We start from the raw sequence: 16,738 nt of genomic DNA, 5'->3' as shown, positions 1-16,738 counted from the left end.
ATTACAAAACCTAATAATAATATCTGGAAAAATATAAGCTCACATATGTATACTACATAGAGAGATGGATTATGGTTTAAAATCAACTAATAGGTACAAATCTCCCAGCAGAAAAATGTGAAATACATCTCCTTTTGTATTCACAGCATAACATATAACTTTAGAATGCTACTATAGTATCCACAAGCTGTGCACATAATTATACATGAATAATTGTCAAAAGAACGAGTTCTTGAGTCACCGAACTAAATTACCTAATAAACTGTTCGTTGATGGTGAGCTCTGTTCACTTAACCAAGGATCCTGCACAGAAACAGCTGAACTATCCTTTGTCTCCTCCATTGTAGGCAGGCCATCCCCAGTCCTCTGCGAAACAAACAATCTCCTACTTCCTACCCCGGACATTTTATTTGATATAGAATTTAGTGACTTCTCACTTCCAAGGTATGGTGAAGAACGTGAAGAACAAGAAGATGCGGCTGAAGATCCCATACATATATTCTCTTCCAATGGTGCCCAACCACTAAGCCTGATCTGTTCTAGTTCATCTGCCACTTCCATCATTGAAGGTCTCATGTCCTGATGAAATGCAAGACATCTAAAAGCCAGCTCGGAAACTTTGTGTACTGAAGAGAGCGTCCAAGCATCCCTATTTGGTTCAAGAAATGGATCTATTATGTCATCAACTCGACCTTGCCCAATTCTTTCAATTGCAAGTGCAGCCAAATTAATCTCACTGTGAGGTCGGGAAAAATCAACTACTTTCATTGCTGTGACGATTTCTAGAAGAACCACCCCGAAACTATAAACGTCACTTTTATCTGAAAGATGGAAGTTTTGATGGTATTGAGGATCTACATACCCAGGAGTCCCTTGAGGTGCTGTGGAAATGTGGGAATCATCTGTCATGCCAAATCTCGATAGACCAAAGTCTGCTAATTTCGAATTGAAATTAATATCTAATAGTATATTACTCGATTTGACGTCTCTGTGGTAAATTGGAGGATTCGTCGCGGAGTGAAGATGAGCGATTGCATGAGCTGTTTCAGTGGCAATAGTCAGACGTATCGTCCATGGTAGAACAGAACCTCTTTCTCTTTGAAGATGCTGAGATAGAGTACCATTTGGCATATACTCGTAAACAAGTATCTGTTCATCATTCTCCATGCAACAACCTAAAAGGCGAACTAAATTTGGATGACTCACAGAGGACAGAAGCTTGATTTCATTCATTACTTGTTCAGTGCTGTCACGATCTCGATGTCTTATTTTCTTAATTGCAACCCACTCGTCATTGTGGAGCTTTCCTGCATAAACTGTGCCATAGGCACCAGTTCCCAACCTCTGTTTTTGGGAAAAGCTATTTGTTGCTCTCTCGATTTCTTTATAAGGATAGAACGGGACACTGGTGCTGCCTGTAGCTTCACAAAGCAGACGCTTAGCACTCAATCGACTCTTCAAAGATCTAGAGTGTCTCTTTATGCAGTAGCAGATGAGAGCCAGGATAGTCACCAATGAAGTTCCAGCAACTATTCGTTCAAATAGAAAAGAATGGACAAGGTTAAGCAAGTTTGAATCTAATAAGTACTATCATTTCATTATGAGTGCTTTTTTAAGAGCCATGTAAATGATCAACTGCCAAGGCCCACATAGCACGGTATCTTCGATTTTGAGTTCAACCAAGTAAAAGTTTTTTAAGCATGATTTAGTACATAGTGAACTTAATTCAGTGTTATTTGCCTGTAACTATGTTGGGACAAGTGCGAGATACAATTTGACATCTAAATCTTGTGGACACTAAATACTGTAGCAGAAAATATTATTACAGAAACAACAGTAAAGCAGTTGTAGGAAGGACGAAGCGGTAAGGATGGTGTGGAAATCATTTTTTATCTTGTGTAGAATTGATGACATGATAACAAGAAAAAATAATGCAAGAAACATCATCATCAAATTTCTACAAATTACGCATAATCTCAGCAATTATGGGATTAGAATTTATTGAGTTCCAAACAACCATGTAAACTCAAAGGCCACAGAAAATATGCATCAGGGATTAAGTACGAGATTAGCAGCCAGATACAGCAAAGAGAGGATCTCACGTGTACCACATAAATCATTTTATGTAGTGAAGGAACATGACTAGAAGCAACAAGCATATATTTCTGGAAAGAGAATACTGATAGAACTTGGAGAACAATGCACTCGATCCCTTCTAAAACTATAGGAGATCAACATTATGAGGATCCAGAGTATGCAATCAAAATTGCATAAGTAAAAGTCAAGGGATAAGAAGTACCTCCGATGAGAATGCCTACTCTAGTTTTGCCGCATTTACCCAACATGAACTTCAAAGCGTTGCAATCAGAAACTGATAAATGGCATCAACATAGAACACAAGAAATCAGCAGGATGCATAGAAAGTATTCAAAATCGAAGTTGCAACTCATGATCTCAGATGATTGCACAGTTTTAAAGGCCTTTTGTCTTACATTGCAGAGGCACATAAGTGAATAGAACTGGAGTAAAATACAGGTGTTACGCAGAGTTAGGTCTGCAGTCACCCAAAACGTGTAATAGGGACACTGCTAAGCAATCATGTGGACTAGTGATGTATGATTCTTCCAAGCACTTCGTAAAATAATAAAAGCTTATATCTTTTCCCAAATTGAAAGCAGTTTAGTAGAAATAAAATCTCTAAAATTTACTCTATCTTCGAATAAGATGCACAGGCTTACAGCTTATCTATTGACTAAACTTTTCACATAAATTACTTAAAAGTATATGCCTTCCAACTACTTGAAGTTACATTTCCTAAAATAACAATTTCGTGCGTTCAGTTCACTTTTTGAAAATGCCACTGGCACACTCAACTCAACATAGCTTTTACCAATACGGTTCCAGGTACTTGGCCTCATTAATAGAGCATGGTTTTTTACTTATTTTTGGTTTATAGGAGGTTAAATATATAGGAATAAGCTGTTTGTACAGCACCTTTTGGTGCTGTAATGGCACGAGTCCCCCGATGTGAGGGTGCTCTAAACCGAGCTATGTGTCATGCTGTGCACACAGCTTGGTCCAAATATATAATACACCACTATCATGACCTTCCAACTTTAGAAGCTCTTATGTTAAGTTCCCGAGTTCAAGATATGCTTACATGAGCCATCATTAAGTCAACACTAGAATATAGTTCCTGTTTGAGCCTCATTTTAGAGGAGAAAATGAATTTTTGAATAGTGTATAGATGGGAAAATGTATGGTTAAAAAATAAGAAAAGTTTTTTGATTTGCGTATAATTTTTTTACTATTGAAAAATATGTAATTGAAATGGTGTCAAATTACTATTGAAAAATGTATTTTGGTGAAAAAATGGGGCTCAAACAGGGGCATAATGTCTTTTGGCAGTATGGGGGTTCGATTCCAAAGACATGGACTTGGACTCTTTGTAGGCATAGTGTATAGACAGCTCTTGTTTCCTGACCTGCTTTGGTATATTCCAATATTTACCTCACTCACAAAGCTTTAGGGGCGGGACGAGATGGGACAGTAGAGACCCTCAAGGTTGGGGTTCACTTTTTTTAGAATATAATGTCTTTCGAAATCCGTGTCTTCTCTTTCATCTGACTTTTACACACTAAAAACAAATCCTCCAAAATCATATTAAAATATAAATCCTTCAAAATTTACAGATAAGCATGTGCTCCCTCTAATATTAGTCGCTATAAAATGGATTTCAATACCAGAAGAGTTGACATTTGAGATGTTTAGTAAGCAATTTGCAATGCTAAGAAAGAGTGCTTCATTAACAAATCATATTTTGCACATAACTATAATAAGTAATTCCAGAGTCAAACTTTTTTTTCTAAAATCACCAATGAACATGGCAACTGTCCGAATAAATCTTCTAAGGCCCATTCCACTTCGTGAACCATGAAATTCCTACCACAATATTTAAGACTATATAGCAGCTCAATGTTCAATATTTATGTATATTCTTTCGATCAATCATTCGTCATCTATTTTCCAACGAAAATTTTCTAAATTTATTAAACCATGTTCAAGCATCAAATAAAAAGGCAGTTTAGCAGGCTCAACATCCCAACCTGGTCAATAATTCAAAATTATAATCAGAAAATTAACTGCGTTTTAATGTATAACAAATCCTCAATAAATTGTTACCTAATCAACACTTCCATAGGAAAACCAACGACTGTTCAACCATTCCAACAAATGACTAGTCACGTGTACGTGTGTTGTTTGAATTGGTCAATCTCTACCCTTTCCCACGGGCAAAGTGCAATTAGGTCGTCCACCAAAATATTTACACAACACATTTTTAATATACTAAAATATATAAATTAAATTCCAAAAAGTCATTGAACTAACCTTTCCGGCAACCTTTAGCGCCATCGCCGGCGAAGCCATCTCCGGCATACCCTGGATTACACTTGCAACGAAACCCTGTCGTGTTTCCATAGAGAACATCTGTACAATTCGCGTTCGGATGACAATTTGTACTCTTACCATTATTACAGAACCCCTCCAGCCACCACCCTAGCTCAACCTTCTGAAAATTCAACTCCATGGCAGAGCTTCCACTTGTACCACTGCTATTATTAGTATTACCATTTTCATTCAAATCCACCGCAATTGACGAAAACAAAATGCTACAGTTCCTTCTTTCCGTCACTTCACCATAATTTAAAAAATCCGTGCCGCCACCAGTTCCCGAATAGCAATTTATACTATCCGGCGGGGAACCACACCCGTCAAACCCGGAAAAATGGGACTTCGTTACGATGCTGGGAATCACACAATCTCCTACTGGCGAGCTGCAATTCTGCAACAGAAGACCATTTCGCCACGTCAAGGCATAATTCGGGCCGAAAAGTCTCGTGAGTTCTTCAATCGAGCGATTGCATTTCGCCGGAAGATTGATCATGATATTATCTGATGTCACGTTCTCGACTAGAAAATCTCCTATTTTGATATTTCCATCGGTACAATTCAACTTGATCCCGCAACCATCGGAGAACCCAAACGGGTATGGCATACTGGTTTTCACCACTCCACAAGATCGATCACATTGAGACGAATTATTACTTTGTCCAGTTGATAAACCAAACAAAACTGAAAAAACTAGGTAAATGATCATTTGGCGAAAAATCATTGCTGCAACACACGGAAAAATTCTGAACTGCTTCAAGCATACTTCAGCAGGGAAAAAAAACTGCAAATGAGTAATCTTATTAATTATAGAGAAAAAACATGATGAATATGACAATGTTGACTTGAGAAACAATATTTACGGAGGAATTAAAGGGGCTCAGTTGCTGTTGTTGGGGAGAAAATAAATTCATTTTTCCCCATTAAATGTTTTGTAATTGTCCTATAGCCCACCTATATCGAACCACGTGGCATAGTGGTCGAGGCCTTTAGGCCCACCAAGAATCAGGAACCACTCGAAACACGGCCTATGACGTGGTCCAGATTCTGAAATGCCAAAGTGTTGTAGCTTAAGTGTTTCATATTTTCGAGGCTATTCATACCGAGGCCCATCATGTCGAAGACTTGAAAAACCTATTGCATCACTTCTCCCCAGAGATCCAGCCTTACACAAGAATCATTTTTGAATGATTGATAGAACACACATCATGTAGTGCTAGTGTCTTGTCTTGTCTTGTCAAAGTAGAGGCGAGTCTACAACTAATAAATGTATAGCAGGCTAGGTGATAAAATTTGATACCTATAATTTGACATGTAAATTAACGAGATGAGGTCACGTGTACTCCTAACCGAAGGTCACAATCTAATTTGTAACACTATAAATATTCCCTCATGTACCTCATACAAAGCTAATGCAAGATTCAATACAAAAACCAATACAACATTCGTTACATTTTACTCTCTGCAACATACACGCATTCTACAAATATCGATTGGTAATTATTGTATAATCGTTATGCAAACATCTCTTCGAATTTCGAACGTTCTCGTTCTGCGCATTTGAGCCGCTCCCACACCCCTTTTATTATTAGTTTTAGACCATCCACTTGTCTTAGCATATTGGACAAGACTTACATGTGTGCGAGTGTGTCCAGTATCTGTTGGCAATATATTCTGGGTCAACAATGTTTTGATTATTCTAGATTCCAACAATCTTCTTCAGCAGCAAAACTGGGTTTCCAAATTTCAGAAAGATTTGATTGATCGAACGGTAATAGAGACTAGAGAGAGAGAAGAGAGAGAATTGGAATCCTTCTCCCGGGAAAGAGAAGAGTTTATCTGGTTGTGTTTTACTCCCATTTAATAGAATGATATTTATACCCTCATTCTTTTTGGATGATTTCATATAACCCCTTCTAGTTTGTATACCATTTGTTTATATATACCATTCGTCTCTATCAATATATAATTCAGACTGTTTATAAATATTTTTTTGAACAAGCATTTTTTTCTCCATTTTTTTTCCAGCAATTACCTCAAAATTATGTGATTAATAAATAATAACTAGCCAATTTCCTAATTGATGGCGTGGTCGACATCCGTCTTCAAAAGTGATGATTATTTTTGAGCATAGAGTTATGATACCAACCACCTTAATAAATTGAGTAATTCTATTTAGGGCAATTCCATTTGTATCGAAAGTTGTCTCCCATCTCACAATGCATGTGGCCCACATGAATATAAAAATCCTCAAATATGGCCCCCACCTCCATTGTGGAGTAGTAGGTAAAAAATTATGTACATGCAGCATTATCCGTCTATTTGACCCCAATGCGATTGCAATCCTAATTTAGATAGCACTAGATGATAAGCTTGCAACTCTGGTGAAACTACATTACACTCCTCTAATAAATTGGGATTAAGTTGTCGATTTTTAAGCTTGCATTTGTAAAATAATTGAATTCTACATTAAACAATGCTCATTTGTTTTTGTTAAAAAAACAATTTGCGTATTCAAATAAAAAAAAAAAAAAAAAGAAGAAGAAGAAGAAGAAAGAACTTTTAATTTTTTAGGGCTAAATATATTTATACTATAGTTTTTAAAAATTATGCTAAATTTTAATTCCATGAAATGTTTATAACTTTTACACATTATCATATTTATTGCTCAAACTTTTTCATTGCATTTTTAGTTTCAACTAAGATAAATTATTCTTAATTATTGCTACTCTGTAAAAATTTCTTTAAGATAAATATTAATGATTTATATTGGAATTAAAATGTGGTCCGATTGTAATAATCTTTTTTTAATTCAAGATTTTTTTATTAGGTGTCTATTTTCACATCTTCACCCCATGTACTTAATTTTTTCACAATTATTCCCACACCACATGACCACAGCATATGTGAGGTCGCAGAAACCCTAGCGCTAAACCCTCGCCTTCAATCAATTGAAGAAAAGTTGGAGCAGAAAAAATGTCGGATCGAGAAGTAATTGACAGCGACTCCGGTGCTCCAGAGGAGTTTAACGGCTGATTAAATTGTATTACTCGTTCCTTAAATTTCAGGGAATACAACAGGACAAGGAGATTAGGAAAGTCCAAACAGAAAATAAGGCAAGGTATGAGACTTCTATTTTTATTTTTAATGTAAATGTAAATTTTCAGCTTAGGAATTAGAATAACGAACGATTTAATATTTTACATAGAAGAGTATTGGTAATTTCTTTTTCCGGAGCATTTACCCTGAATCCGGCATTGACCTCGAAAATTGGACCTTCTACGTGGCCAACCGATAGTTACTCCATGTATTTCTCCCTGCATACAATCAACGCACGATCAGACGCACACGACTAGGACCAACGGGGGTGGTGGCGGCCGTATACACTCCGACAGTCAAGTCAGCTTTAAGTGGTCGGAACAGTAACAAGAGGTTGTGCAAAATAATAATAAGGGGGAGGAGAAAATATATAAACTTGCTATGGACTACTATGTAGAAAGAGTTTCATTACCTTTGCTTTTTGCCAAATCTTGAGTATTTATAGATGGGATGAACCGTTGGATGTGGGACACGTATATACATTTGACGGTATGAAGCGTCCACTCATAGGCGTCAATCAGCCGCATCTGTAAAGTGGGCGGGCAGTTTGTTTCTCCCGAGTTGAGTTGACATAAAGTTGATAAGTCACATCAACTAGCCTTATGGAAACGTTAAATCAATTTAAACCCTAGGTGCAGAGAGGATCTTGGCAAAAAATATCTTTCTGAAATTAGTGGCAGATCTTCTAACAGAGGTCCACTTCGCCTCGACCTCAGGAGCAAGAGCGCTTCGGTCAGTTCAGTAGGATCGTCTATGTCTTTCAGTGTGCTATCAGGTCATTGACATTGGTGAGATCACTTCGGAAACACTTTGGATGGGTGTCTATTAAGTCGGAATGTGTGGTGGTGGGTATTCCAAGGCGTTTTAGATAGGGGCGTAACAGTGGTCCCCCAAGTCCAGGTGTGAATATTTATATCATAGGTGGACTTGTTTTCCTGACCGGATGTGCATGCCTCAGTACCAGGGACCGCGATCGTGGTAGCTTGTGGGTCGATCTTCTGCAGTAACCGAAACCATGATCTTAGGCAGATGCCCCAAAGCTTCATTACTGCGTAAGGGAAACAATAACCGATGTGAGGTCGAAGCGCTGTAAGACTGGACAATTAGTAGGAAACAAGGTCAACGCGACGACCGAGGCTATGATCCACTGGGGACTCGCGTCAGGCGTGCTTAAGTTTTGTAAAATTGAGTGAAGAGCTCATCTGTCGTCGATGTGCTGACCCACAGGGGACAACGCGTTGGGAGATGGCTAAAACTTTTTTAAAGCTTAGGAGGGAACGCAGTGGCCGAGACGATGACCCACAGAGGACTCTACGTCAGGTGCGTCTAAGCTTTGTAAAGTTGAGTGAGGAGCTCATCTGCCACCGGTGCGCTGACCCACAGAGGACGACGCGTTGGGAAATGGCTAAAACTTTGTAAGGTTTAGGAGGAAAACACAGCGGCCGAGGCGATGACCCACAGGGGACTCCGCGTCAGGCGCATCTAAACTTTGTAAAATTGAGCGAGGAGCTCATCTGCCGCCGGTGCGCTGACCCACAGGGGATGACGCGTTGGGAGATGACTAAAACTTTGTAAAGCTTAGGAGGGAAACGCATCGGCCGAGGCGATGACCCACAGGGGATTTCGCATCAGGTGTGTCTAAACTTTGTAAAGTTGAGTGAGGAGCTCGATCCGAGGCGATTCAGATGTCAAATGATTTGACAACTGTTGCGTATTTCTAAGGTGACAGTTGGGTGCCATGCCCATTCTCCTAAAAGGCTACTGTGGCTACTTATTATTGACGGCTGGTGGTGACCCGACGACCTTACACCATTTCTGACTAGGAAAACCTTCAAACTCGTAAGTTTCAGTACCTTTTAGGATTTTTAACTTCTGAAAAATGGCTTCTGAAGGGAGTTTTGGTTCAGGGAAGGGGTTAGAACTAGTGAGGATGGACGAGCCCATTGTAGCAACCTCTTCAGAAATAGCCGAGGCGATAATAGGGAGGGAAAATATATAGAAGCGACCGGATAGCCAGCAGACACTTCTGTGCACTGGGGGGTGTCGGACTACTCATCTAAACTAAGAGAGGCCAACCTAGAGAGACTTAGGGTGGAGTATAGGATCCCAGATAGCATAAATCTGATCCTTCCCGAACCTGAAGAGAGGGCATGCTACCCTAGGCCGGGTTGTGTGGCCATTAGTGAGGCGATCCTTAGGGCCGGACTTAGGCTGCCAATTCACCCATTCTTTAGGATGGTTTTTAGATCCTATGGGCTAGCCCCGACGCAACCCAATCCGAACTCCTGGAGCCAAATGGTAGGCTCCTGGATGTTGTGGAAAGAGGCGTCACTAGGGGTGGAGATGCCCTTCTTTGTCTTCCAGACCCTTTACATACCTATGGAAACTGTCAGGGGGGATAAGACCCGGGGGTGGTACTACCTTACTTCATGGGGTTCCCACACTCCATTCGTGCTCGATCTGTCAAGCTCCATCAAAGAATGGAAGAGCTCATGGTGCTGGGTCGCTGGACGATGGGACATGATGGAGGGGGACTCCCTGGCACCTCTTACGATCCCGACGAAGTACTCAACACTTAGTGAGTATAGTAGTTGCTTTTCTTTATATTTCTCTTTGATTCGAACCGTGACTAATATTTGCATTTCTTTTTTAGGTACTTTTCCTCAATGTGAACTGTCTTCCGAAGACTTCGAAACCATCTGCATCATCTATCAGCTGCCTCAAAAGAAGAGGTCATACCATCGGCTGATCCGGAAGAACGTACACTTCGTTACACATGACTTGATGGTATCCCAAGGTAACTGGACCGAAGTCTTTACCCTTTATTTTGAACTTTTAACACTTGTACTAATTCGTCATTCATTCCTTGCAGACAATTTCAATAAGAAGATGCTCGTGCACCCCAACTTTAAGACCATCCAGAGGATGATGACAAAGGCACGGGCACTGAAGGCCTTCTCTTCCTCCTACAAGAAGCAAATGGAGGATCTGGTGGATGCCAGTAAGAGGCTTTAGCCTCCGATGGAGGAGGAGGTACCGAAGACCCAGAGGCTGATCTACGGAGGAAGGGCAAGACGAGCGCCGTCCTTCCAAAACGCCCAACTTTGGCGAGGCCACCCCCCATTCTGAAGCAGACCACAATTCCAACCGGGGTAGCCATTCCGGAGAAGAGGCATGTGCCATCTGAGGCTGCCACTGCCCCGGCCACAACACCACTTGCTGCCGTGCCAATCACTCAAGTACCGGGGCAGCAGAAGAGAAAGAGGGCCCGTCCCTCTAAGAAGGTCGACTTTCTGGGCACAAATTCGGAGGAGCCGATGAGAGAAGTTTTGGAGGCCCTTCCTCCAGAAGCAGTTGCAGTAGAGGTGGTCCACAACAAATACTGGATCGAGGAGTGGAAGGACCACACTGCCTCCTGCATAGCTGAAGAATTAGTTGCTGCCAACAGCGCCTACGTGGCTCGAGCCCTGAGTACAAGCATCCAACTCGAGGGCCTGGTGAAGGATCTGAACTCCAAGAAGGAAGATCTCGCCAAGCGCCTCGAGGAGGCGATGCACTATGGGGATGCTGTGCGAGAGGCCCGGGCTAAGGCCACACAGGCGAAGGAGGGAAAAAAGGAGGCCGAGGCCCAGCTAACTGCTGCCAAAGAAGAAGTGGAGCGGCTGAAGAAGGAGTTATACGAGGTGGAGTGCCAATTGGCTGCTATGATTCGACGAGTTGATCATGCCAACGAGCACCACAAGCTCGCCACCGAGGCTCTGGAGGCCTCCAACAAAGAGAAGGCGGAGCTCAGGCAGAAGGCAAAGGCTCAGTCTGAGGAGATTGCCTCTTTGAAGAAGGAGTTGAAGTCTGCAGGAGAGGGAGGAGTTCAGAACTTCATTGACCATTTCGAAGACCATCCCCTGTACGACGACTTCACCAATTTTTGGGCCTCTTGGAGTGCCCAAGGCTTATTGGGTCGACTGAAAGAGGTCCACTCCACTCTGGACATCTCCTCTTTGGAGGCAGAGTTCGGGGGACCAACTGGAGGTCAGCCTGATAGGCTTGTTGAGGATGCTCTGGAGGCCCCGGAGGCGGTTGATGCAGAAGCAGTCGAGGCAAAGGTCCCTTCACTAGAATAGGGCCATCTTTTGTAATGGCTTTGGCCTCTTATACTTCAATTCTCATTAAATGAAATGAAATTTTTTGCTAAGTATTTGTGCTTCTGCTTTCTTACCTTTTGGATCTGTTTATACTTGTATGAATAACAAACATTAGACTAAGCGTCTCGTAACAATAACTAGTTAATAATTGAGGATCGGACCACTCAAGTTAATATAAGTTGAATCACTTGAGCGAACATGAAGCAACTCTTAATGCTAACCGGTTAACAATTTGAGATCAGACCACTTAAGTTAATATGAAGCGGACCACTTAAGCAAACATGAAGAGCCTCTCAATGTTAATCAGTTAATAATTAAAGATCGGATCACTCAAGTAAATATATTGAAGGACTGAGGAAACTATTTACCAACCGATGTAGCACAGAACCGAAGTTTCATTACTTTGATAAATTACACCATACTTTACCAAGACAATTTCAGCACTTAGTAAGCTAGGGAATTTACAACGGAGATCAGATCGAAACACCCATTCATTAGACAGTATTGAGATCGGATCGGAACTAAGGCTCATCATTGATAGTACTTCCTAAAGTGTTCGATGTTCCATTGATGAGGTAGTGCCCTTCCTGCCATGTCTTCAATTTCGAAAGTGCCAGGTCGGGACTCTTTGCGGATGCGGTAAGGGCTCTCCCAGTTCGGTCCAAACACTCCTGACCCTGTTGGTTTTGAAGATTGGAAGACCCTTCTGAGGACGAGGTCCCCCAAGTGAAGTGTTCTGTTTCTGACCTTGGAGTTATAATAGCGGGTTATCTTTCGATGATATTTTGCCAAGTTCACTTGGGAAGCATCCCTCATTTCTTCAAGGAGGTGGAGCTCACTTATTCGAGCCTCGTCGTTGCTGATCTCATTGAAGTGTATCCGACGGTGTGATGAGACCTCGACCTTGACCGGGCTCATGGCCTCGGGTCCGTAGGTCATGGGAAATGGTGTTTCACCTGTTGCAGTTCGGCTAGAAATTCTGATAGCCCAGAGGACGTGGGAGAGTTCGTCAACCCAGGCCCCCTTTGAGGTGTCAAGCTTCCTTTTCAGGGTGTGCTTGATAGTCTTGTTCACTGCTTCAACTTGCCCATTTCCTTGGAGGTGATGAGGTGTTGAGAAGTCCTTCTTTATGCCTAGTTCGTTGCATAAGTCTCGCATCTTCCTGTTGTCGAACTGCCTTCCATTGTCAGACATTAAGGAGTAGGGAATGCTGAACCTACAAATGATGTTCTTCCAGACGAATTTGGTAGTATTCGCCTCGGTGATCCTGGCAAGGGGTTCAGCTTCGACCCACTTAGTGAAGTAGTCAATGGCGACAATGGAGAAAGTTGCACTTCCTCTTCCTTTTGGAAGTGGACCAATGAAGTCAATGCCCCACTTACCGAATGGACAAGGGCTGGTTACTACGGAGAGACTCTGAGCAGGCTGTCGTTGAATATTTGAGAAGCGCTGGCACTTGTCGCATTTCTAGACAAACTGGCATGCGTCTCTTTTCAGGGTTGGCCAGAAGTAGCATTGAATGAGAACCTTGTGTGCTAGAGCCGTTCCTCCGGAGTGATTTTCGCAGATTCCCTCGTGGATTTCTCTTAGTATGTATGTGGCCTCTTCACCTCCCACGCATCGGAGAAGTGGCGGGGTAAAGCCTCTCTTGTAAGGGGTATCTTCTTGCAGGACGAAATGTGCAGCCCTTCTTTTTAACTTCTGCACCTCACTTCTGGAGGTAGGTAGGGATTGATCTTTCAGATAGGCAATGATAGGATACATCCATAATGGGGTGTCTTCTATCCATAGTACCTCTTCACCTCCGGAGGTGGAGGGCTTTGATAAGTGCTCAATAGGGACAACCTTTAGAAACTTTGAATCCTTGCTGCTGGCCAGTTTTGAAAGGGAGTCTGCATGTGTATTTTCTAGGTGGGGGACTTGAGTCAGTTCGAACCTTTTAAAATGAGGAACTAGGTCCAGAACCAACTTCAAGTATGCAACCATGCTATTGTCCTTGGCCACGAAGTTTCCATTGACCTGGTTCACTATAAGTTGAGAATCGTTGTTCGCAAGGAGCCTTCTAACCTGCATCTCTTTAGCAAGTCTAAGACCTGCCAGAAGGGCCTCGTATTCAACGGCGTTGTTTGAGGCTTTGAAGCCGAACCTTACTGCGCAGTTTAGCTTGTGACCTTCCGGGCTGTCCAAGACAATCCCTGCCTTGGAGCCAGTCTCTCCTGAGGACCCATCGACGAAAATTTTCCATGTGGGGGGCTCGATTGGTTCCATTATCGCCTCCATTTCTGGAGTTTTGGCAAACTCAATCATAAAATCAGCAAGGGTCTGGCCCTTGATGGCGTGTCGAGGTCAGAACATTAGATCGAACTCACTGAGCTCAATTGCCCATTTTAGCAGGCGTCCTAATACGTTTGTTTTCTGCATCACTTGCTTCAGTGGGATGTTGGTGAGAACTTGAATTGAGTGGGCCTGGAAGTACGGCCTCAGTTTTCTTGAAGCTGTGATAAGGGCGAGTGCCAGTTTCTCCATATCTGGGTAGTGTGTTTCAGTTGGGAGAAGTGCTTTGCTGACGTAGCACATTGGCAACTGGGGCTCACTTTCTTCTCTGACTAGGACGGCGCTGACCGCCACATCCGAAACTGCTAAGTACAACAGTAGTGACTCATCCGATTGAGGTTTTGACAAGAGGGATGCCTCTCCGAGGTACTTTTTCAGCGCCTGGAAGGCTTCCTCACATTCCGATGTCCATTGGAATTTCTTCCTTGTTTCAGCACATTGAAGAAAGGCAAGCTTTTATCTGTGGCCCTGGAGATGAAGCGACTGAGTGCGGCTATCCGACCATTGAGGCTTTGGACCTCCTTTGGTTTCTGAGGTGACCTCATCTCTAGCAAGGCCATTATTTTCACTGGATTTGCTTTAATTCCTCTTTGATTGACAATATAACCCAAGAACTGACCCGATGCCACTCCAAAGGTGCACTTGAGGGGATTCAATTTCATATTATACTTTCTAAGTATCTGAAAAGTTTGGTCGAGGTGACTTACGTGTTCAGCTACCTGGAGGCTTTTGACGAGTATGTCATCCACATAGACTTCCATGGTTTTGCCAATGAGTTCGGCAAACATCATGTTGACCAATCTTTGATATGTAGCTCCGACATTCTTCAATCTGAAGGGCATAACTTTGTAGCAATACAGACCTCTGTCCGTAATGAACGATGTAGCTTCCTTATCAGGTCAGAACATGAGTATCTGGTTATACCCTGAGTATGCATCCATGAAGCTCAGTAGTTCATGTCCAACAATGGAATCCACAAGTTGGTCTATTCTTGGAAGTGGGAAGCTGTCTTTAGGGCACACCTTATTTAAGTTTGTAAAGTCTACGCATACCCTCCATTTTTCGCTAGGCTTTTTCACCAGGACCGGGTTGGATATCCACTTCGGGTAAATGGCCTCCCTTGTGAAACCACTGTCTTTAGGGCACGCCTTATTTAAGTTTGTAAAGTCTACGCATACCCTCCATTTTTCGCTGGACTTTTTCACCAGGACCGGGTTGGATATCCATTTCGGGTAAATGGCCTCCCTTGTGAAACCACTGCGACTAAGTTTGTTCACTTCATCTTTCAATGCCTCGTACCTCTTCGGGTTGAGGGCATGTCTCTTCTGTCGATGGGGGGCACAAGAGAGGTTGATGTTAAGATGATGACAACTGATCCTTGGATCTATTCCCACCATGTCTTCATGCTTCCAAGCGAAGACATCTAAATTCCTTTTCAGGAAGCTTATCATCTCTTCTTTTACTTCGGGGGACAGCGTCTTCCCTATGCGCAAGACCCGACTGGGGTCTTCTGGGTTGGCGGAGAAAGTTTCCAATTTTTCCATCGGGGTTGCATTTGATTCAGAGTCAATTATCCGGGGATCTAATTCATCAAGAGGGTGCCCTTGTTCAGGGGCCTCTTCCATGTCGACGTCTTCCTCTTATTCAGAGGTATGCCCTTGTTCAGGGGCGTCGAGCATTTCCAAGTGTGTACTGATTTCAACGAGAACCTTAGTTAGGATTACATTAACAGTTCGGGGCTCTGATTTTCGCAGCGAGTTTAAGTAGCATGCCATGGAGCCCATTTGATCGCCTCGGACCGTAGCAATCTCATGTTCAGTTGAAAATTTCATGCACAAGTAATGGATAGACGTGACGGCCCAAAGATCTTTCAAAGCGGGTCTGCCCAATACTCCATGATAGGCCGATCTGTGATTTACCACCAAAAATTTCATGAAGTGTTGGGTCACTAGGGGCGTCGAACCCATCTCAACGGGCAGAGTGATCCGTCTTCGTGGGATAATGTTGTCCCCAGTGAATCCAAATAGTGGGTCGGTCATGGGGATCAACCCATGTTCAATTTGCATTTTGTCAAAAGTGGAGCCGAACAATATGTTCACTGAACCGTCATTATCAACGAGCATGCGTTTCAGTCCATTTCTAGCCACTACGGCTCTTACAACCAATGCATCACAATGAGGGTGGTGAACCCCCTTTGCGTCTTACTGGGAGAAGGTGATTGGGGCCATCCTATCGGCTGCTTGCGACTCGTTGACAATGTAAGTAATCATTGGCGGCTCCTTTGCTTTCCTTGTATAATTCATTTGGGCATTCCTAGTGTTGCCACCGATGTGGGGTCCCCCAATGATGGTATCTATTTCCCTGATGACATGGCTCCCAGAAAATTGGGCCTGGCTTCTCTGTCTAGATTGACCTCGGTCCCTTGATTCTCTTCTCCGAGGTGATTGCTCTCTGTGCCCTCTCTCTCCCCTGCTCGGAGAGGTGGATCTGTGAGGATATTCGTTCCTGCTAGAAGGGTGTGGGTTGCTTCGATCAAGGCGTCGATTGGCGTCGCGACACTCACTAGTGTCATGCCCATAGAGTTGATGGAACGTACAAAACCTTGCCCCTTCCAAGGGTTTGTTTGACCTTTTCTTCTTCTTATTATCAGCTCTTTCGGATGGTCCCACTTCGGCAGGAGCATTCTCATATGCCAACATCGGCACTGCATTCAA

The 16,738-nt window shown here is 42.7% G+C and overlaps 1 protein-coding gene across 1 annotated transcript; it reads right to left on the bottom strand.

The window, feature by feature from the left end:
• Positions 1 to 69: 69 nt before the first annotated feature.
• On the bottom strand, positions 70 to 5,352 carry LOC111410370 (wall-associated receptor kinase-like 14). The gene is made up of 3 exons (XM_023040665.1): positions 4,390 to 5,352; positions 2,300 to 2,371; positions 70 to 1,529 (listed from the first exon to the last, which is right to left on the bottom strand). Exons 1-3 carry the CDS (start codon positions 5,171 to 5,173, stop codon positions 238 to 240), a joined length of 2,148 nt encoding a protein of 715 aa, XP_022896433.1. The 5' UTR covers positions 5,174 to 5,352; the 3' UTR covers positions 70 to 237.
• Positions 5,353 to 16,738: the final 11,386 nt, after the last annotated feature.

The sequence above is a fragment of the Olea europaea genome, chromosome 15 (genome assembly GCF_002742605.1).
Source record: "Olea europaea var. sylvestris chromosome 15, O_europaea_v1, whole genome shotgun sequence".
Classification (NCBI taxonomy): domain Eukaryota; kingdom Viridiplantae; phylum Streptophyta; class Magnoliopsida; order Lamiales; family Oleaceae; genus Olea; species Olea europaea.
This window is presented reverse-complemented; position numbering and strand designations above follow the sequence as displayed.